The sequence below is a fragment of the Natator depressus genome, chromosome 6 (assembly GCF_965152275.1).
Source record: "Natator depressus isolate rNatDep1 chromosome 6, rNatDep2.hap1, whole genome shotgun sequence".
In the NCBI taxonomy this organism is placed as follows: Eukaryota; Metazoa; Chordata; order Testudines; family Cheloniidae; genus Natator; species Natator depressus.
In genome coordinates this window covers 64586380-64609210 of record NC_134239.1, presented here as the reverse complement: position 1 = coordinate 64609210, position 22831 = coordinate 64586380, and the positions used below count along the sequence as shown (strand labels likewise).

General features: G+C 44.9%; 1 protein-coding gene across 3 annotated transcripts in view; it reads right to left on the bottom strand.

The window, feature by feature from the left end:
• SMOC1 (SPARC related modular calcium binding 1) overlaps window positions 1–22624 on the bottom strand; it is a 181078-nt gene extending 158454 nt beyond the window's left edge. For all 3 annotated transcript variants that reach the window (XM_074955558.1, XM_074955557.1, XM_074955559.1), the window contains exon 1: window positions 22301–22624. In XM_074955558.1, coding sequence (XP_074811659.1) covers window positions 22301–22408 — 108 coding nt within the window. In that variant the 5' untranslated portion in view covers window positions 22409–22624. The remainder of the gene's footprint in view (window positions 1–22300) is intronic.
• Between the last annotated feature and the right edge of the window lie 207 nt (window positions 22625–22831).

Genomic DNA, 22831 nt, shown 5'->3' with positions numbered 1-22831 from the left:
AGAGACTAAGCAATTTATTTGAGCATGAGCTTTCGTGAGCTACAGCTTAGCTGTAGCTCACGAAAGCTCATGCTCAAATAAATTGCTTAGTCTCTAAGGTGCCACAAGTACTCCTTTTTCGTTTTGTGAATACAGACTAACACGGCTGCTACTCTAAAAACTTCAGCTTTCACCAAACTGGTCAGTTTCACTGCTCTTGGGAGTTCTCTTGTGGCTGTGGAATTGTTAGCCTTTTTATTGTCCCAACAAAAGGTCAAAATTTAAAACAAATATTGGAACCCTTCCTGTTGCTTCAACCTCAGAAAGGGAGAAAAATAAACTCTGCAAGCAACTGATAGCCAGAGATAAAACCATGAATCTTGGTCTGTCACACTGGATGTCTAACAGATAACTACAGGGGGAGGTTCTAAACACTGGCTTTTCTAAAAGAATTGAAATACACTGACTATAAACCCTGAACTCTGATGAAGTTTCCTCTCAAATAGCCTCTCTGAAAATCAGCAATAGGCTTCACAATACCACTTTTGCAACTGTAGTTTGCATTCATATCGATATGCTGCATTCATAAACTGTTCTCATTCACTGTGGGATCACAAGTGATCCCACAAGCCACATGATTACGATCAGACTTTAGTAGTAGTGACAACTCAGCAGCTCTAGCCTTTGAACTTGGTCATGTCTGCTGCAATACTCCTCTCCAGCAAGATGAAAGAGGAGTAGTAGTCCAGAACTGAGAGGTCTTGACTTTTAAAAGCTTGTATAAAGGTATGTTAAAGTTGGTCATTGATTAAGAGGGGATTTCCTTTCAGATTATCCATGATTTTTTAGCAGAAGAGAAGCACCACCACTGCTCCCCTGAGATTGCCCATGTAATGCAAAGTATTCCACCTTCCCCGGGAACCAGTGGAGAAGCCAGCACTATCAGGGCTTGCTTGGATCAAGAACTGAGAGCTTGAGACTGGGATTGTCAAATGAGTTTAAGGGAGTCTGAATGCCCAGCTCTTGCTGTAAATCAAATGGGATTTGGATGCTTAACTCCTTGAGGTTTTGGAATTCCCACCCCATATGGCTTAACATTTCAGAACCCACCCAGCCCTGCTACCGCAGGGCTTAAATCACCACCATACAATCTGAATCCTCAAGAGCTTCCTGGGAGCCAAAAATCTCTTCACACCTTTCCAGATCTCAAAGGCACAAATGTTTCACTACCCAACTGTCAAAACCTCCAGGTCTCCTCCTCAGCACATCCAGCCCAAAACAGCTACAGAGCAGCTATCCACCATCAGTGCAAGACTCTGTGGCACACTGAAAATCTAGGAGCCAGTATAAAGAATTCTAGAACTACTTATTTTAGTACAAGAAATACTGTACTATATCCATTTCCATATTTCAATAAGAGCCTGAAGGTACAACTGAATTCAGGCTCATGCCCCACAGACTTTAGGTAAAGCTTGGAGCAGAGTACATAGGATCTTGCTATATTGTTTTTGCAAAACAAAAAAAAAAAAAAAAACCACTGCCTACAAAGGGTCTTGCCATTTTCATCTCAAAAGTTCATTACACAAAAGGGAGTGAGTTAAGAGGCACAGAAACAAAGTAATTTGCCCAGGATTACAGAGGAAGTCTGTGGCAGAGATCAGAACAGATCACTGATGTCCCAACTTCATCCCATGCTACAGTCACAGAAGCACATCAGCGTTCAACTCTCATAAGTCTTACAATATTTGGGATGGGGTGTGGATTTTTTTTTTTAAAAAATGCTCCAGCTCCTGGATTCTCCAGGAGAATGTCAGCTCTCATTGGGGGGGGGGGGGGGAGAAGAAGAGAGAATGTTTCAAGCCCTCACTATTGCAGAGAAGAGCTTGGAAAGATGACTCAAGTGCACCATGAAGGCTGAGAAGCCAGAACTGCCTCAAGTCTCATGACTGAGGCCCAATTCATGATTAACAATTGGGGCAGGTGTACTACACACTGCCATGCTGTTAACATGCATGTTGGACCAGATTCTGGCTTTGGAAATTACATCCTGTCTCCCTAAATTCAAGTGGCTGTGCTGTTGTATGTAACATTAAGTAGATTCTGCATGTGAAGCCACAGACAGATGCAGTCAAGTGGTGGCTGAAGCAGAGTCTCTTTAGGGCCCAATCCAGCCCCCGTTGGAATGTGAACCCCCTTCTATCCCCATAGTTTGCAGCAAAGCAGTTTAGTATTTCAGAAGAGTGGGGGGCACATTCATGTGGTCATTACAGGTGCTGGAATTAGGAGTGCCTGGGGGGGGAGGGCTACTGCACCCCCTGGCTTGAAGTGGAGAACATCATATACAGGGTTTACAGTTTGGTTCAATGGCTCTCAGCATGCCCACCATACAAATTGTTCCAGTACCCCTGGTTGTCATCTGTATTGCTGGCTATACTACAGATTATTTCAGAGGCAGACATATTAGCTTTTGGAGCCCACAGATGAGTGGGAAAAGAGGAAAATATAAGCAGGAAATCTCAAAGCCATCCTAACCCCCTTCCCGCTAACATTTTGAGCCTCCATTCCCAAAAGTGCTCTACATTTGCAATGCCAGTTCCACCCACTCACCACTGTCTTTTCTCTATCTTGTGCTACCATCTCACACTCAACTTACCTTTAAAAAGCTTTCACTGTACTGTGGTTAAAATACAAACAAAACAGATAGTTTGATGGAAAGCAGGGAGAATTCCCTTCCCAGGTCTAAATGAATATTCCAGCAATTAACTGAGAAGGAGGGGGAATTAAATGAATGCAAGTGTGATTAATTGCATTGCATTTTAATCTTGTCATGTTGATTGACACAAAGTCAGAGGTGCTTTGCTCTCCCCTCTTTCCAGGAGAATTGTTGACCTTTCAGACTGATAAAGAAACATCTGCTTTTTTTGCTTGTTTTTCTTTTCAAGTTTAACAGTTTATATTGCAATTACCAGAGTGGATTCCAGACTTCAGCTAGAAAGGACACTTGCCAGTTATTTATTCAGCCCTCTTTAATAGCCTCTTCAGCAGCTTGAAACATTTCTGAAGCATTGCCATTTAAAGTAAGTTTCAGGGGATGGTAAGATCTGCACTGCAGTTTTCACAAACCAAACAGTTCTCCAAAGAATCACTTTATGAAAAAAGGAAGATTTTCCTTTGCTGCTCTCCAAAGAACTGCTTCCATCAGAGATCAAACTGTTTTGCAGACAAAGGATTCAGCCTTGGCACCCTTGTGAGCCAAGAGGGCAATAGCTTAATTTTGTAATTAGAGAGACCTGACTAATGCTCCCATAGAACTCGTCAAACAGCAGAAAGAGACCTGGTCTCCCAAAGGCCAGGCCTGCATTTTAACCATTGAACAGTCTTGTCACCTCTGTTTTCTTTGACACAGTCCATCTCATGTTGTTTTCTATGGGGTTGAAGGAATGCCTTCGAGTTGTGCATGGGACACTCCAGGGAGATGCTAATTCCTGTTCCACTGGATAATCACTAGTCACAGATTCACACTATTCCAAAGAAGCAGTATGCTCCAGCTTACTAGTTACATCTCAGATCACCACTCTACTTAACACACAGTACTGGATGTTGTTATAGTGAAAACAAGCAGAGAGTAACAAATTAGAGAGATTCCAGTGATGGAAAGTTGGAGTACTGGAACCAAATGGCTACACATCAAATAAAAATCATAGCATGCATTCTGCAGCCTAGACTTAACTAGATACTTTCATATCTTTAGAGCAATGGACCCAAAGTCCTTCCAGCGTTTTACAGTCGGGTTTGGTTAAGACTCCCCTCTGTTCATAAGACAAAACACACTTAACTTACACTCAATCCCTCACTGAGAGGGTACTTCTGCACCCCCAGCTATACCCCAATAATTCACTGTCTTTACTCAAAGAGGACCCCTCCTGCTGTTCATTTCTTCCCGAGAGGTAAATTTACAGATTTCCTGATCTCCTATTACCATTTGGCTCAGTATGCAAACAGGCATCCATTGGGAGACATAAAATGCCCAACACACACAGGCAGACAGCAAGATAAGTTTTATTTGCCTGCTATTTGAAAGAAAACAGGTAACCAGAAGTTGACCTGTATCTTAACATATTTTCAGTATAAAAACATAACTCCTTAAATATTATCTGTATATACATTTTGTGGTCATTATGACCACCAGTGGGATACTGGCTCTGAGACCTCACATGCTACTTTATAGTGAATTATTAGGTATTTATCCAACCCAGAGAAGGCCTATAAACTCTATGCACCCTCTGCCAGTGACATCAAGAGGTCCCTAGGTCACTGGGATTTTGGTACAACAATTGACAAAAGCTAAAATACTCCAGTAAATGTGGACTGGCGGTGGACTTCAGAACCAGAAAAGGTAGTGTTGTCCGACTAGTGGATACACAAAGTTTGGGGCTGGACCCATGCTCTTTCGATTGGGGGTGGGAGGGGTAAACCCCACCATCTAGGAGCATTTAGAAGGTGAGAGACTGACAATATCCTGTAAAATTTTCTGAACAAATCTTATGGAATTTAGAAAAGTAAGTTATACCTTATTAGTATTAAAAATGCAACTGTGTAACAGGGTTACCAGCCTTTTTAATTTCTGAAAACCAGATCCCACCACTCTACCTCTTCACCCCAGGTCCTGCCCACCACTCACTCATCACTTGATCCTCTCCACCTCCCTCACCCAACCAGCTGGGCTCCCTCTGCTCCAGGACTGGTACAGGAGCTGCAGCCTCACATGGAGGCTACTGCCTGCCCACTCATGAGATGCAGACAGGAGGCAGCCCTGGCTGTGCAGGGGCTGGTGCAGGTTGATGACCCAGTGCCTCCCCAAGCTATGGTGAGTGGACTTTTGGTGTCTGATCAGTACATCAAACCAGACACTGCCAGGTCCCCTTTTTGACTAGAAAGTCCAGACAAAAACAGGACACCTGACACAGTAAAATTGTATGTTTTTCCATGGGAAGGGTAAACAGAACAGCAGGGGGTGATTAGGCAAATTCACTCTGGTCCTAAATCTCCAGAGAAGTCACCTCCCTGGAGAGGTTTGCCTAAACTAGTTCAAAGTGGATTCTCCAGGGACCAACAGACACATAAATGGGTTATGGCTAAATAGCCTGGTTTTAGATTGATTTATGTCCTCCTTGATCCAGCAGAAGTGGACAGAACCCCTGGTCCACAGCCCCCCACCCCCCAAATCCGTTGGGTTGGACTGGCAGGCCTAGGTGCTTGTTCTATGCTGAAGTTGTGATGAACTAGTAATCACAAGGAATCCCCTTGGAGTGGGAGCTGAAGGACTGTTCCTGCCAGAATCCATGTTAGGATTGGGGCCAATTCTGGTAATCTTATTAGTATACCTGTAGGTTTTTATTATGGTTTGCTCTGTAATGCATTTTACCTTAAGAATAAATTAGGCTTGCATAGGATGTGCTGCTTGGTACCTTAACTGTAGCATTACACCTGGAAATCCTCTCCAAAGCAAGCAGGTGTCCTTGGGCAACCTATCTGTGCTGAGACCACTACACTGTAGGCATGGAACTGTTCAGCCTGGAAATATCCCAGTGAGAAAGGAAGAGAAATATATATCTCCACTTGATAGGCAACAGCTGAGGAGCTGGAAGCCTGACAGTAGGTGCCCTTGCTGAGGGGAAATATAGGTGTAGTTGCCCTGAACTGGACAGAAAGAAACCACAGATATGTCCTCTCTCAGATTTCCACCATAATACACAGAGCCAAATTGTGCTTAACTAAGCAGTAGGTTCCCTAGACTCACAGATCTACTTGAAAGAGTGCCATCTACATCACTAGACAGTTCCTCCTATTGTTGGCTCCTGCAGGGACTTCAGATGCTTCTGTATAATAGATGTCAACAGGATTCTGATGTAATAGTGTTGACTTTGGTTACTTCACTGCAGGATTAATACACAACTAAAGTCCCTGGGTTTTGTTTTATGTTGAACATTAACAAGTGAAATCCTGGTTTGCTCTCATGCAACAAATCAGAAGGGAAGTACTCACATGTTTAAATCTACCTTTAAGCATCAGTCATTCTAAATAACTGTGTGTCAATGACCATTAGTGGTGACAAAGTCAAGTTAAAAGGAAAAATTACTACTTTGTGAGTATTACTGTTTGGTTAAAAGTGTTCAGTCATGAACAGGGATTTCTTAAGTCTCTCCTAAATAAAAAACTAGTGGAAATGAATGTGCAATTCCACCATACAAAAAAAGTACATCCATGTATTTCAGAAGGTGAATGAGGACTGACTGGAAGAAGGGATCTGAAGGTTAGTCTTCACCATCCAGCTATCAAAGATTCATTGTCTCTTTTTCCTAGCTATCAGCTTTGGCTTCCTCAAAGCCTTCTCAAATAATATGGGGCAAGTACAGATTCACCACGAACAGGACTAAAGTGAACATTCCATTTGTTACATGCATGCCATCAAACACATGCAGAAAGTGCCAGACATTCTAAGTTCTCTTCTCCCCTTGTAGAGTTTTGTTTGAGATTTATGGGGCGACTGTGAGCAACTCATTAGAAAGGTGGTCTTCAATTCTTGTTAATAAATGCTTTACAATAATCATTTCTTCAAGTTGGAGTAAGATTAGAAAAGTTCTGTCCTTATGTTTTGTTCAGTTCTTGCTGCTGCAAGAGCCTTCTGATCTAGAACACTGATTGGTTAGAATATAAAGGACTTGCTAGAAGTCTTCCACATGTAGATATTCCCCCAAAGGCAGGGCCATTGGATGGGTGACCCAGACCCAGTGTGGAGAGAATTCAGGGCACTCCTTTCCCTCTTCAATATTATAGACCATTTCTGCTTGTATTGGGATAAGTGTTGTGGAACAACTAAGAACACAGTACATTTTGCTAGAGAAACGGTCACTATAAATAGAAAAATATGACAAAGTACTTCAAGGTAGGCAAAGTATCTGCCCCCTCCCCCAAGGGGGAACAGTATCCCTAGTTGAATAAAGAATCACTTCCTAAACCACACGTTTGCCAGCTCACATCAGACTTCCCATCTGGGAATGTCACTCACTCCATAGCAAAAAGGAGTTTAAGTTTTGATCAGAACCAAATCCTGCTTTATAACAAGCCATGTAGCTTTTGCCTACTCAATTCTTCCCAGCCCTATTTTGTGAGCTTTTAAGAAAATCCGTGGGGAATATGAAAACTGCACAGTAGCTTCATACTATGATATTTGTTTTGATGCCAGCAGTGATGTACTGGAGGCAGCTGTTGGGAGTGCCCCGCTCTAAGCATCTGCAAATCATAACAAAAAGACTAAATTTTGAAATACCTATATCCTCCATGAAATGGAATTACCTTTCTCCACCTTATTCTAGTGTGCAGCTCTTTGAAATGTCAGGCCCCTTTAAGGAAACAAGTGGGGTATTCAAAAATTGAATCACACAAGATTACTAGCCACTCTTGAGACTTTTCGCCTTTGGGCTCAGACAACATTAGTATGCCGCCGCCGCCGCCCCCCAGCTACTTTTCTTGCTCCTCTAAGAGAATACGCCACCACCCTGGCACCACGGTGTCAGTAGAAACTGGATCTAGGATGAAAAGCAGCCCCATCAAGTTTAACCTGGGTGAGACTGAGGTGATTAGCAGGAGAGAGAGGTGGCAGAAACCAAAATTACTGATCTTATCTCCTTGTAAACCCACACATGAGCCCTCCTGGACCAGTTCAGTCACCACAGGCATCAATACCTACAACATGCCAGTACCATGCTATTGCATGCTGCCTTTTTAGCAGTTACCACCACTCCATCTGGATAAGAGATGACTAGTTCAAGGTCCTCTCAGGAAAGGTAGAAATGATGCGGATAGGAAGAAAGCCACTGTTAGTTGTGACATTGGCCACATCCTCACCACCTAGAGGGCTACTCGAAGGGCTGATGCAAGACAGTGAGAAATCTCATCATTGCCTTAAGTTATTCAGATAGCAAGAAATGCCTTCTTTCACCACTAGCTTGCTAAAAGACTTCACCTGTTCTTCTAATCTACATGCAGACTTAGCACGTAGTATCCACATGATTGCCACTTCTAGATGAGACTACTGCAAGTCAATACCTAGGGCTGAAGGAGACCACCTCATGAAAGCTCCAGCTTCTATAAGATGAGGACTGCTGCATGTCAAGCAACATATCATGTCAAGAGCACATCCCACCAATGCTCTGAACTCTCCTTGGGCTCCTCATTAGTTTCTCAATCCAATTCAGGGTGTTGGTTCTAGTCCTCAGAGAAGTAGCTTGCACCCTATACACAAGAGGGCCTCCCAAAGCAGACTTAAGGGCTGCCATAGGAGCAAGATACAGGATCTCACACACACTTCCCCACCCACCACAAAGCTTCTCTAGTGGCCCCTCTCCCCGAGGCTGCAGGAAACTGTCCACTAAGCATGCCCAGTCAGCTAGTTTGGGAAATCCTGAACCGAGCTATATTTTGTTGCCACTAGTCCGCTAGGGCTCCATCCCCATCTGGATGTCACTACTGTCCTGACACCCTTTGCTGCATCAGCATAATACCTGTACTATTCACGGTACTGCCCTAATGGCACCAGCTAGGACAGAGTGAAGCCATCTAGAACACACAGCACTGGGAAGCAAAACGGAAGGACTGCCAGGGATAAAGCAAACTTGTACATCAAACATGGAGGGACTTGTCCTCCTACATGACTAGTCCACGGGTAATATGAAAATGCAGGGAAAGCAGATAAGGAGTATTGGACTGTTCTGATCTCATGCCAGCCATAAACCTTTAAACAAGTTGACAGTGTCCTTTTAAAAAAGAGAGGAACTTTCTCTAATCCAAAATGGGGGAAGTCAGGGAAAGGATGACAAAGCCATTGAGAGAAGAGGATGTTGCATGAGTGAATAAAGTCCAGAAGGTACTACTGGCTATTATTCTATTGCAGCCACCTGCCAGGGTCTGAGTCAGGGTCAGAATGCTGCTGTGGTCAGCAGTGTACAAGAAGGGAGACAGAAGGTACCTATCCTGAACAGTTTACAAGCCAGTCAAATACGCACCCAAATCAACCCCCTCTCGGGCACTGCAAACCTCAACATTAGCCTGAAGTTCATTGATCTTACTGAACAATTAAAAGCATTACATATTGTAACAGTGCAGTTGTTTGAGAGAGAAGTCTCCACTCTGAAATGTTCACAACTCCATCTGGGCCAAGTGCCCTAGGCTCTTTCCACCTCCATTTTGTTCCCTAAACACATCCAATATATTTTTACATGGAAGAGGCCAGACTGCTTCACGTTGCATGCAAGGATCTGCAAGTCTCTTAATGAAAAAGACCTTTACATGCATGCATTTCACTGCCAGTTTCAATACAACTGGACTTTCTACTAAATAGATAGGCCCTGACCAAAAGGGAAACAGAACCTTGCAACTGCAGCACAGCAGTGTTTGAATGTGGCTGTTACTAGCTGGGTTCCAAGGCACACAGTTCAACTGATGGGTATGAGCTGGCATTTTGTGTTAACAAGTGCCACATACTACAGACTTAGGGAGCCTGCAATAGTACATCACAGCCAAAGCAGACACAGATGCAGTTGTCACACTGCTTAGCTCTAGAGAATGCTGACTGTGAGCACAGCAATCTATGAGCATGTTGTCACCTTCACTGCCTCCACCAAGAAGCATAAGCTACTTCTGCCTCCTTTATATTTTAAGCAGTAGCACCTTTGGGATTCAGTCTGGCCTGAGAGACTCCCAAGTCATAGTGCTGGTGATATTCCATGTGCCCCAGAGACAAGCACTAGTGTTCAACTAGACAGCACATGTGGCATCAAGGATAGAACAAGCAAACAGACTGATCCACAGAATTTCTATGACTGAGCTAAGGAGACTTCATTGACAGTAGTAGGGCTTTTTTGCTATGTGAGCTAGCCACTAGATGGGGACATGACCACAAAATGCACTCGTTAGCCTTTACCTAACTTCCCCATCTATAGCAGCATGTTTGGATCATGTCTGTAGCCTCATATTGCCCAAAAGCAGAGTAATTTTTAAACCTAGTGCTGAAGTGACACCATTGCCAATAGTGATGGCAACCTCTGCCACGCCACTTGCCAAAATCCCAGACTGAGGGATGCAAGATAAAGCGTAGAAAGCATGTAAGTGATGTAGAATTCAATTCCATAGCCTTAGTTTTTATTTGGACTATACATTTACAATAAAAATTAAGATACTACGTTTGTGCGGGGGCAGGAGCTACTATCCCCATTTAAATGGGGAGTTTGCAGCCCTCTCCGCTATTGATTCAGATGGCCTATAAATTCAGGAAGTCACAGCATCAGTTTTACACTAGATTCACTAAGGTTATCTTCACTACCACACATGCTAAAACGCTTTGTTTAAACAACAGCTATGGATGACTTCCATAGCACAACTGTTTTCAACCTGTTGTTTGGCAGACCCCTTGGGGGCTGCAGACTATGTAAGATTTTTCAAAGGGTCTGCACCACCATTCAAAAAAAATGTTAACAGTGGTCTGCAAATGAAAAAGTTTGAAAGCCACTGCCATAGCAAGTTCTGTAGCTACATAATACATGGGGTCATGAACTTTACCTGTGACTGCAAGTTACATAGAGTCAGGGATTGTATCCTCAGTACAGCACTAAGCACATTGTCAGTTAAGGTGACCAGACAGCAAGTGTGAAAAAATCAGGACGGGGTGGGGTAATAGGTGCCTATAGAAGAAAATGCCCCAAATATCAGGGCTGTCCCTATAAAATAGGGACATCTGGTCACCCTACTGCCAGTACAGTTAGCTGAGGGTCTTCATGTGTTTTACCTACCCACTTTTATATGTTACCAACCTTCATGGAAGCTGAATGCCAAATTCATCCCTTGCGAGAGACAGATATTTAAAAGTAGAAACTTAGCCAAAACCCCTCTATTCCCAAAAATGAGAGGGTTATAAGGGAGGTCCTGAAATGCAGACCAGTAGTAAAGTTGCTAAGAAAGCCTCAGTAGTTGGCTAATCAAACAAACAAACAAACATTTGTATAATGGATTATTTTTCAAGTCACACAGAATGAGGAAAGCTAACCAAATATTGTACAATACTAGCAAAGTGTTAGTCCTTGGGTGCTGCGCTAAGCGGATCTCAGAAGTAAAGTCAACCCTTATCCTACTACATAAGTGCATAACCAACAATGCAAGTCAGATCAGCACATTTTGCCTCGTGGGTGCGTAGTTAAACAGCCGGTAGGTTTTTTGCATTAACTTCTACATAATCCAAATAGTAAAAGGGCCCCATAACTGTCAACCTGCTAAGATTCCACCCCCCACCATAAAATAGATGCACAGACCCAAAAGACAAAGAAAAAGAGAGCTGGAACTGTTCTATGTAGAACTAGACTTACTTAAATGAAGATCAGTTTCAGAGTGGTAGCTGTGTTAGTCTGTATGAGCCAAAAGAACGAGGAGTCCTTGTGGCACCCGAGACTAACAAATTTATTTGAGCATAAGCTTTTGTGGGCTAAAACCCACTTCAGATGCATGCAGTGGAAAATACAGTAGGAAGATATATACACACACAGAACATGGAAAAAAAATGGGTGTTGCCATACCCACCATAACGAGAGTGATCAATTAAGGTGATCTATCATCAGCAGGAGAAAAAAAAAAAACCTTTTGTAGTGATAATCAGGATGGCCCATTTCCAACAGTTGACAAGAAGGAGAGAGTATCAGGGGAGGGAGGGAGGGAATAAGCAAGGGGAAATAGTTTTACTTTGTGTAATGATCCATCCACTCCCAGTCTTTATTCAAGACTAATTTAATGGTGTCCAGTTTGCAAATTAATTCCAATTCAGCAGTCTCTCGGTGGAGTCTGTTTTTGAAATTTTTTTTTTTGGGGGGGGGGGGGCGGGGGGGAGAATATTGCAACTTTTAGGTCTGTAATCGAGTGACCAGGGAGATTGAAGTGTTCTCCAACCAGTTATTGAATGTTCCAATTCTTGATGTCTGATTTGTGTCCATTTATTCTTTTGGGTAGTGATTGTCTGGTTTGGCCAATGTACATGGCAGAAGGGCATTGCAAGCACATATCACATTGTTGGATGTGCAGGTGAACGAGCCTCTGATAGTGCGGCTGATGTGATTAGGTCCTATGATGGGGTCCCCTGAATAGATGTGGGCAGAGTTGGCAACAGGCTTTGTTGCAAGGATTCGCCTGGAGTGAGCCCAGTGAGGCTTACATCTTGCCAACGTCTCTGAGGAAGCTCATAGTAGGTAGGTGATATGGAAGGGGGGGGTTCAGCTGTTGTGACCTGCACTGGATGTGCCATGTTTGTCTTTCTTCCACAGGACAGAAGCGGCTTTGTCTGTACAAAGTGCAAGCTGGTCTCCATATTGGAAGAGAAGATTGAAGGTCTGGAACAACAGATAACGACCCTGCGTTGCATACGAGAAACTGAGGATTTTCTGGACAAAACACAGGATAGGCTTCTAGGGGCACAAAGCTCTAAGATATAGAGCAGGTTGCACAGAGGAGCCAAGAGGCCAGTGAGGAAGCTTGGCAACATGTGACCTCCAGAAGAGGTAAGCGGAATGTCCGGGTTCCAGTAACACAGACACAGGTAACCAACCGCTTTCATGTTCTCTCCACAGGTACCATTGCGGAGAGTGGACCAGATGATATGTCTGGGGGGAGAAAGCAGAAGGAGACTCCGCTGGTTGGAAGGCATGAGATGCGATGTCCTGAGGTTGGGGGTTCCACGACCACCACTCCCAAGAGGAGAAGGCGGGTGGTGGTGGTCGGGGACTCTCTCCTCCGGGGGACTGAGTCATCTATCTGCCGCCCTGACCGGGAAAACCGAGAAGTCTGCTGCTTGCCAGGGGCTAAGATTCGCGATGTGACGGAGAGACTGCCGAGACTCATCAAGCCCTCGGATCGCTACCCCTTCCTGCTTCTCCATGTGGGCACCAATGATACTGCCAAGAATGACCTTGAGCGGATCACTGCGGACTACGTGGCTCTGGGAAGAAGGATAAAGGAGTTGGAGGCGCAAGTGGTCTTCTCGTCCATCCTCCCCGTGGAAGGAAAAGGCCTGGGTAGGGACCGTCGAATCGTGGAAGTCAACGAATGGCTACGCAGGTGGTGTCGGAGAGAAGGCTTTGGATTCTTTGACCATGGGATGGTGTTCCATGAAGGAGGAGTGCTGGGCAGAGACGGGCTCCATCTTACGAAGAGAGGGAAGAGCATCTTTGCCAGCCTGCTGGCAAACCTAGTGAGGAGGGCTTTAAACTAGGTTCACCGGGGGAAGGAGACCAAAGCCCTGAGGTAAGTGGGAAAGCGGGATACCGGGAGGAAGCACAGGCAGGAATGTCTGTGAGGGGAGGGCTCCTGCCTCATACTGGGAATGAGGGGCGATCAACAGGTTATCTCAAGTGCTTATATACAAATGCACAAAGCCTTGGAAACAAGCAGGGAGAACTGGAGGTCCTGGTGATGTCAAGGAACTATGACGTGATTGGAATAACAGAGACTTGGTGGGATAACTCACATGACTGGAGTACAGTCATGGATGGTTATAAACTGTTCAGGAAGGACAGGCAGGGCAGAAAAGGTGGGGGAGTAGCACTGTATGTAAGGGAGCAGTATGACTGCTCAGAGCTCCGGTACGAAACTGTGGAAAAACCTGAGTGTCTCTGGATTAAGTTTAGAAGTGTGTGCAACAAGAGTGATGTAGTGGTGGGAGTCTGCTATAGACCACCGGACCAGGGGGATGAGGTGGATGAGGCTTTCTTCCGGCAACTCACGGAAGCTACTAGATCGCATGCCCTGATTCTCATGGGTGACTTTAATTTTCCTGATATCTGCTGGGAGAACAATACAGCGGTGCATAGACAATCCAGGAAGTTTTTGGAAAGCGTAGGGGACAATTTTCTGGCGCAAGTGCTAGGGGAGCCAACTAGGGGGGGCGCTTTTCTTGACCTGCTGCTCACAAACCGGGTAGAATTAGTGGGGGAAGCAAAAGTGGATGGGAATCTGGGAGGCAGTGACCATGAGTTGGTTGAGTTCAGGATCCTGACGCAGGGAAGAAAGGTAAGCAGCAGGATACGGACCCTGGACTTCAGGAAAGCAGACTTCGACTCCCTCAGGGAGCGGATGGGTAGGATCCCCTGGGGGACTAACATGAAGGGGAAAGGAGTCCAGGAGAGCTGGCTGTATTTCAAGGAATCCCTGTTGAGGTTACAGGGACAAACCATCCCGATGAGTCGAAAGAATAGTAAACATGGCAAGCGACCAGCTTGGCTTAATGGTGAAATCCTAGCGGATCTTAAACATAAAAAAGAAGCTTACAAGAAGTGGAAGGTTGGACATATGACCAGGGAAGAGTATAAAAATATTGCTCGGGCATGTAGGAAAGATATCAGGAGGGCCAAATCGCACCTGGAGCTGCAGCTAGCAAGAGATGTCAAGAGTAACAAGAAGGGTTTCTTCAGGTATGTTGGCAACAAGAAGAAAGCCAAGGAAAGTGTGGGCCCCTTACTGAATGAGAGAGGCAACCTAGTGACAGAGGATGTGGAAAAAGCTAATGTACTCAATGCTTTTTTTGCCTCTGTTTTCACTAACAAGGTCAGCTCCCAGACTGCTGCGCTGGGCATCACAGAATGGGGAAGAGATGGCCAGCCCTCTGTGGAGATAGAGGTGGTTAGGGACTATTTAGAAAAGCTGGACGTGCACAAGTCCATGGGGCCGGACGAGTTACATCCGAGAGTGCTGAAGGAATTGGCGGCTGTGATTGCAGAGCCCTTGGCCATTATCTTTGAAAACTCGTGGCGAACGGGGGAAGTCCCGGATGACTGGAAAAAGGCTAATGTAGTGCCAATCTTTAAAAAAGGGAAGAAGGAGGATCCTGGGAACTACAGGCCAGTCAGCCTCACCTCAGTCCCTGGAAAAATCATGGAGCAGGTCCTCAAAGAATCAATCCTGAAGCACTTACATGAGAGGAAAGTGATCAGGAACAGTCAGCATGGATTCACCAAGGGAAGGTCATGCCTGACTAATCTAATCGCCTTTTATGATGAGATTACTGGTTCTGTGGATGAAGGGAAAGCAGTGGATGTATTGTTTCTTGACTTTAGCAAAGCTTTTGACACTGTCTCCCACAGTATTCTTGTCAGCAAGTTAAGGAAGTATGGGCTAGATGAATGCACTATAAGGTGGGTAGAAAGCTGGCTAGATTGTCGGGCTCAACGGGTAGTGATAAATGGCTCCATGTCTAGTTGGCAGCCGGTGTCAAGTGGAGTGCCCCAGGGGTCGGTCCTGGGGCCGGTTTTGTTCAATATCTTCATAAATGATCTGGAGGATGGTGTGGATTGCACTCTCAGCAAATTTGCAGATGATACTAAACTGGGAGGAGTGGTAGATACGCTGGAGGGGAGGGATAGGATACAGAAGGACCTAGACAAATTGGAGGATTGGGCCAAAAGAAATCTGATGAGGTTCAATAAGGATAAGTGCAGGGTCCTGCACTTAGGATGGAAGAATCCAATGCACCGCTACAGACTAGGGACCGAATGGCTAGGCAGCAGTTCTGCGGAAAAGGACCTAGGGGTGACAGTGGACGAGAAGCTGGATATGAGTCAACAGTGTGCCCTTGTTGCCAAGAAGGCCAATGGCATTTTGGGATGTATAAGTAGGGGCATAGCGAGCAGATCGAGGGATGTGATCGTTCCCCTCTATTCGACACTGGTGAGGCCTCATCTGGAGTACTGTGTCCAGTTTTGGGCCCCACACTACAAGAAGGATGTGGATAAATTGGAGAGAGTCCAGCGAAGGGCAACAAAAATGATTAGGGGTCTAGAGCACATGACTTATGAAGAGAGGCTGAGGGAGCTGGGATTGTTTAGTCTGCAGAAGAGAAGAATGAGGGGGGATTTGATAGCTGCTTTCAACTACCTGAAAGGGGGTTCCAAAGAGGATGGCTCTAGACTGTTCTCAATGGTAGCAGATGACAGAACGAGGAGTAATGGTCTCAAGTTGCAATGGGGGCGGTTTAGATTGGATATTAGGAAAAACTTTTTCACTAAGAGGGTGGTGAAACACTGGAATGCGTTACCTAGGGAGGTGGTAGAATCTCCTTCCTTAGAGGTTTTTAAGGTCAGGCTTGACAAAGCCCTGGCTGGGATGATTTAAGTGGGAATTGGTCCTGCTTCGAGCAGGGGGTTGGACTAGATGACCTTCTGGGGTCCCTTCCAACCCTGATATTCTATGATTCTATGATTCCTAGGTTAGTGTTTTTGTTGTGTGGTTGCTGGTAAGTATTTGCTTCAGGTTAGGGGGCTGTCTGTTAGCAAGGACTGGCCTGTCTCCCAAGATCTGAGAATGAGGGATCATCCTTCAGGATAGGTTGTAGATCCTTGATGTGCTGGAGAGGTTTTAGTTGGGGGCTGAAGGTGATGGCTAGTGGTGTTCTATTTCCCCATGCTTATTTCCCCCCCACCCATTACTCTCACCTTCTTGTCAACTGTTGGAAAGGGGCCATCCTGATTATCACTACAAAATATTTTTTTCTCCTGCTGATAATAGATCACCTTAACTGATCACTCTCGTTATAGTGGGTATGGAAACACCCATTTTTTTCCATGTTCTGTGTGTGTATATACATACATATCTTCCTACTGTATTTTCCACTGCATGTATCCGATGAAGTGGGTTTTAGCCCACAAAAGCTTATGCTCAAATACATTTGTTAGTCTCTAAGGTACCACAAGTACTCCTCGTTCTTTTTAAATGAAGATCTTATCCAGTCATAATTTAAACATTTGAGACCAGAAGCCAGGCATAATACTATAGCAATTCTGCTGTGATAGAGGTAGTATTATGCTCAGAGGAATCTTGCCTAGAGTATTCCCTGTTGTGTACTTACAATTTTCCCACTGCTGTAGCCCCTCCAAAATACACCTGAGCCATTACAGCTTTTCAGTCAGTCATTATCTTATCAAAAAGATTAAGAATTAAATTTAATAAGACTGAAAGGAAAGCTCGTGGATGAGCCCAAACCAAGCACCAAACATCAGGGCAGTTTTAATCCAGATCTGAATTATGCAGTGTGGGCCCTGATCTTCTCTGTGTAAGATATTAAGCAGAGCTTCAGACTAACACAGACTGCACTCTTATGGTGGTACAATGGAGAGAACACAGAGGGAATCTGGTTTAATTGGAACAAGTAGGGCCATCTCCCTTGCAAAAGGTTACAGAATTCACAGACATTACTACAACCCAGGCTTCCTCATACAGGTTTTATCATTTCAAATTCCTTCAGGTGCAGTCTGTGCCCCTTATTTAGGGGGTCAGGATTGCTGTAGTCTATTTCAGTTCCTCATTATCTGGGGTTTGGGGTCCTTACTTGCGGACAGCTGTAGGGGAAGAGTTACCATTAGCCTACATAGTAAGCCACCCCCCCATGGTGAGTGCAATCTCATGAGTGATTTCTCTGATCCCTGTATTACACTGGGATATGGCTTTGGCACCCATTATTCTGTTCCATGACTTTACTAGTAACACCTCCCCCAGCTGCTGTGTTCTCTCCAGGTAGGTATTCTCATCATGCACCCTCTTTCAGGATCAGTGTCCGGGTAACTAGAGGTCAGGCTATGTAAATCTGGCTATTTTCCGCTCCCCACCCTAGGAAACATATAAGCCTTTTAGGAAAGGATTCTATGATGGTTGTTTGTGTTTGCTCTACAGGGAAGGGAAAGATCCTCACAACCTGCCCCAATCTCATGACCAGTTCTACATGGATGTTGGGGGGTTCAGCTCCCAAAGTCTCATCAATCCTATGCTTTTCAGGGAACGGGAGAAGGACTTTTCAGGACTGTGCCACTATCATAATGTCTTCTTCCTTATGGAGACTTCTGGAGCACTGCAACCTACACTTTATCCCTCTTACATAAACCCACTGCTTTCATGGCCCTAAGGCACCACAATAGTGCTACTATCCTCTGCTGTAACATACAGAATTGGAGGCTGTCCTAGTGCTCCCCACTCAGGTATTGGTCTCAAAGAGGAGGAAATGGATCTGCAGAAGATCATGCTAGCTGGTCTTGTACTGGAGGATCGAGGTTCCTGCCACCACTCCTCTCCAGCCCCAAGTGAGAAAAGCAGGGCTTGGGGGCACAATCCACCTTGTCTGCTATTTGATGAACAAGTACTACTAACTGGCACATAACAGTCTTGGACTTTGAGAGCCAGCCAAGTGTGCTCCTCAAGCCTGAGGAGCAGACTCCTGAACCTGGTCTGTGGACTACTGGTGCTCTGAAGACCAATTGCTGGCAGGACGAGCAGAACTGTGCCAGAATTACATGGCTCTGGCTCTTCTATTCCAGCAGAGAGAAAGAGGAAAGACATCAATTAACTTTGCAATGAGAACACTCTACAGGCAGCTAAGAGACATTATTACTTTTCCATATGATCAATTGCTGCAGTTACATATGGATGTTAGACTGCACAGGAAGAGGGTGGTAATGTGATCACAAAAGAGATCAGAAGTGGTTCAAGAGAAGAGTCACTTTTAAGACATAGGCCATGTTATGAAATATTAGATCAGGAATTCCAAGTTATTTCTAGGGAACCCTAGATACTAAAGCTTCCTATAGACCATCTCAGTGATGGTATGTTTAATTATTAAGAGTCTGAAAGCTGGTCAGATTGCACATACTGAATGAGGTGTTTTCTGCATAGCAAGTCTCTGGGGAACCTAGACTAGCATCAAATAGATTCAAGCTGCTGTCATAATTTTATTAGACCAGGAGACAAAGATAGCGGGTACAAGTATTGGTAAGCCCCTTTTGAGGGGCTCATCAAGCCATAGTGAAGCAGCAGACCCACATATCAGAACTCCAGTAGGTACAGGCAACCACCTGCACCATACTGTGACTTTTATTGGCAGTCAATTTGTACAAAAAAGACTTCTGAAAAATATTAGATCTATTGTAACAAGAAACATCAAGATTACTCTGACTGAAAGGTTACTGTTTCTAGTTTTACTCTGTCTAGTCATCAATACTTTCTGTATCCACCTGCCCCTCTTATCCCTATATATTCACACCATTTACCAGATCTTTCACTCAGCAATAGGAGAAAAACTTTCTAGAGTAGGAAAATGGGATTGTAAAAAATCAGATGTCATATGGAGGACTCAGGCACAGGAGTAATACTTGGAACTACTCTAGTCATTTTCAAATGACTAGACTAAGTTAGACAAGGTAGGTGAGGTAATAACGGTTATTGGACCAACTTCTGTTGGTGGAAGGTATAAGCTTTTGAACTCAGAGCTCTTCTTCAGGTCTGGAGAAGGAAGGAGACCAGTGGTGCTGAACAATTTTTATGGGGGTAGGTGGGTGAGTGGATGCTGAAGGCAGAAACCCTATATTCAAGCCAGGGGGTGTAGAGGCACTTCAAATTCCAGCACCTATGAAGCAGGGAGTGTCTCAGCTAAATAAAAGTTGAGCCAGTTTATTAAACCTGAAGAGGCAACACAAATGACCTCCAACATGTGTCACCCCTTCTACTTAACTATCTGTCCCAACTTTTATTTACCTCAGACACTCTGCTTCCTTCCCCAGACCTGAAAAAGAGCTGTATAAGCTTGAGCCTTCCACCAACAGAAGTTGGTCCAATAAAAGGTAATCTCTCCTATCCTAGGAGGAACACAACTACAACAATACTGCAAATTGAGTAAGTCAGTGGTGAAGCTTTAAGTGTTAAAGCCTACCAACACTACAAAATCTAGTGCCTAGTACCGTAAAGTAGCCTGACTTCATTGTAATAAGCATTGCACCCAAAACCAAGTGTCTGCAGAATCAAACCCTAAAATCGCAACCCTGCCCACTTCCAAAGAGGTAGGAGTTCCTGAAGGGGATATGGTTTAACAAGAAGATGTTTCTCTTCACTCTTATCACAGATCTATTCTCAGGATCACAGAAACAGTGAGTGGTGTAGCTTAGTGGCCATCATAAAAAAAAAAACAAACAAAAAAAAACACACATTGAATAATTCAAAGAACTTTTTGTAATGTAGATGGAAATCTAAAGCATGGCACCTTTAGACCATTGACAGCTTTATTGGAAGTACCTAATCATCAGGTGAATGTAATAGATAGGATCCGAATTTCAACATGCTAGTGCAACAAGTTGGGGGGAGAACACACCACTACCCAACTCCATTCTTTTCAACAAACCACTTGAAGAGGGTGGAGAGGATTTACTAGTTAAATACATATAAAATCCATAATTTTATATTGAAGAGCCCATAAGAAACTTTTAAAGGCACAGGTCTTTCCAATAAACAAAAAGCTAGGATGTCAGATTAGCTGATTTTTCCCCACTGACTGTGGAAAATTCTTTGGAGAAAAAAAAAATTAGTTCATTGAATGCATGGGGTGAGAACACAGACTCAACAGCTGTTTGTGTTTGGGTTATAGATTCTCTTGAAGTAACTTGCATTTCAAAAAAGATACAGTCTAGGGAGCAGTTAAAGTGGCTTGTAAAATACAGTATATAAAAAAAGTCTACAAGGAATCTGTTTGACAGACAGGCTTGTTGTGCAATTATGCAGGCTGGTATCAGGATTTGTTTGTTTTATTCTTCATCTCAGCTGTTCCTAATTAAGGCTCTCAGCTACTTCACTGATGAGGGGCCACATAAGTGCCTAGATAGATTCTTCAACAGCCCAATGTTCTTTTTAAAAAAAAAAGAAAAAAAAAAAGAAGAAGAAGAAACCCAAGAATTAACTGCCCAGACCTTTGGGATTTTGAAAGCAAGTGCTTCACTATCAAATAATACAGCTTCATTTAGAAGAACACTTACGCGTATTTCAAAACCTTGTTTCCTCCAACCTTCAAAATTCCTGTCTCCAAGGATTTATGATAGGCACTGGATCCAATCTGCCACATTTTAACTGCGGCTGTTACACATCTGGTCATAAAAGGGCTACAAGGTGCAGCTGAACACAAGGACACACTTTTCTTAATGTGGCAGCTACAGTTTTTCCACAGTATTGAGAGGTTTGTTTTTTTTTTTTTAAAAAAAAAAGTGGGTTTATATTATTCAGACAGTAATCTGGTTTAGTACGACACTTCAATTTAAAAAAAAAAAGCCTCCTATTGCTATACTCTGAGTAGAGATTCCTACATAAAAGGTATCTAGATCTTATCCCTATTTAGGATGGTAGTTAGATTAAGTACTAAATTAAATACTTCAGAGCAATCAGCAAAAAGTGTGTGTGGACAGTGCATCCAACATGCTTACATACAGATTAAGTTTTTCCACTTACCCAGAATTGTGTTATTGCAGCATTGACTTGAGAACAGCTACTGTTTTAGGGCCTTTGAATTCAGAGTCATTACCCCCAATCTAGGGGCTGTAGTGGTAACAGATCAGCTGGAAAACCATACTTAGAAGAGAGAGGTTCTCCCCCGGAACAGTTTAATACTTTGGTAAGTATTATCATCAACCCCAATAAGAGCCAACCATAGACTGAAAGACAAAACTAGACATCTAGAGGGAGAAGTTTGGGCCGAAGGCATCTAGCTTTATTGCAGAGATTCATTTAATCCCTACTTGGAAGCATAAGAGGAGTCCTAAAGCTATAGTCTGGGAACCAAGGGGTCCTATTAAATGCAAGACAAGCAATATAAAAATACGGCATGTTAACTTGCTCCTCTCTTTTGCACTAACCGCTGACAAATGCGTGCCTCAGTGTTTTGGGTACTCAGCTAGTGCCTGGGCTCTTGATTTTAGGGATCTTCTGAACAGTTAACACTGACCACACAGCAGGCGTCTCTCCCTGGCGTGTGTAGCCGAACTCCAGAGGTAGCGATGGGTCAAGCCCAGCAGGGCCCGTGCTAGAAGCCTCAGGGCTCCGTCAGAGCAAGCCCCAGAGAGACGCTCCAGCGCCAGTCTGAGCAGAGTGGGGAGCCGCTCTGGGGTGTGGGAGGCAGACAACGGCTCACCGGGCACGTCTTCGGGGGTGGGGGGAGAGGAAGAGAAGGGAATCCGCGGTGCATCCCAGAAACAAGGAGCAATGCAGGACCGCTGCTGAAGTCCCCAGGCACCCGAGCACACAAAAGCCCGTAGTGTACCTGACAAGTATGACAGGGTCAATGCGGGGCGGGCGGGGGATTTTCCAAGCGGGAATGAGAGGAGCACCTGGCTGTGACCTGACATAATGATTCCCTTGTGCTGGGCGAGCGCGCGCGCGGGGGAAGGGAGCGCGCGCGAGAGATCCTGGGGAAAAGCAAGACGCTCGCACTTACCCGGGGCCCAGTAGCCCTGTGGCTCTGAACCGGAGGAAGATGCGGCGGCAGCAGCAGCACCAGGAGCAGCTGGGGGGTCACCCCGCTCCACCAGAGTCTGGAGAGCATCGTCACTTGGGAGCTGGGGGTTACAGGCACGAGACAAACCCCCTTCCTTCCCTTCTCTGCTGGCCGGAGTGCAACTTGCTGCTGGAGCCCTGCCCTGCCCTTAGCCTGCGGGACAACAGCCGCCCTGAAAAGCCAGAGGCAGTTTCTTGCCCTAGCCGGGGCGTGCGGGGCACTTGAGCAGCCCAGCTCTGCCCCCTTCAGTGGCACCAGGTTAAATACCTCAGCTCTAGCCATTGGGATCCCCGTTATAAAGACCTTGCCTGGGCGGGGCCAGGCAGGACTGACTGAGGCAGGCACCCATAACAGCGGAGCTGGTGCTGGGCGAGAGCCAATGACAGGGAGCGATGGGTGTGCCCTCACCCCTTCACTCCGGCTGCCCCCGTGAGGGAGGGGGCAGTGGGCTTCTCAGGTTGCCCCCTGAGG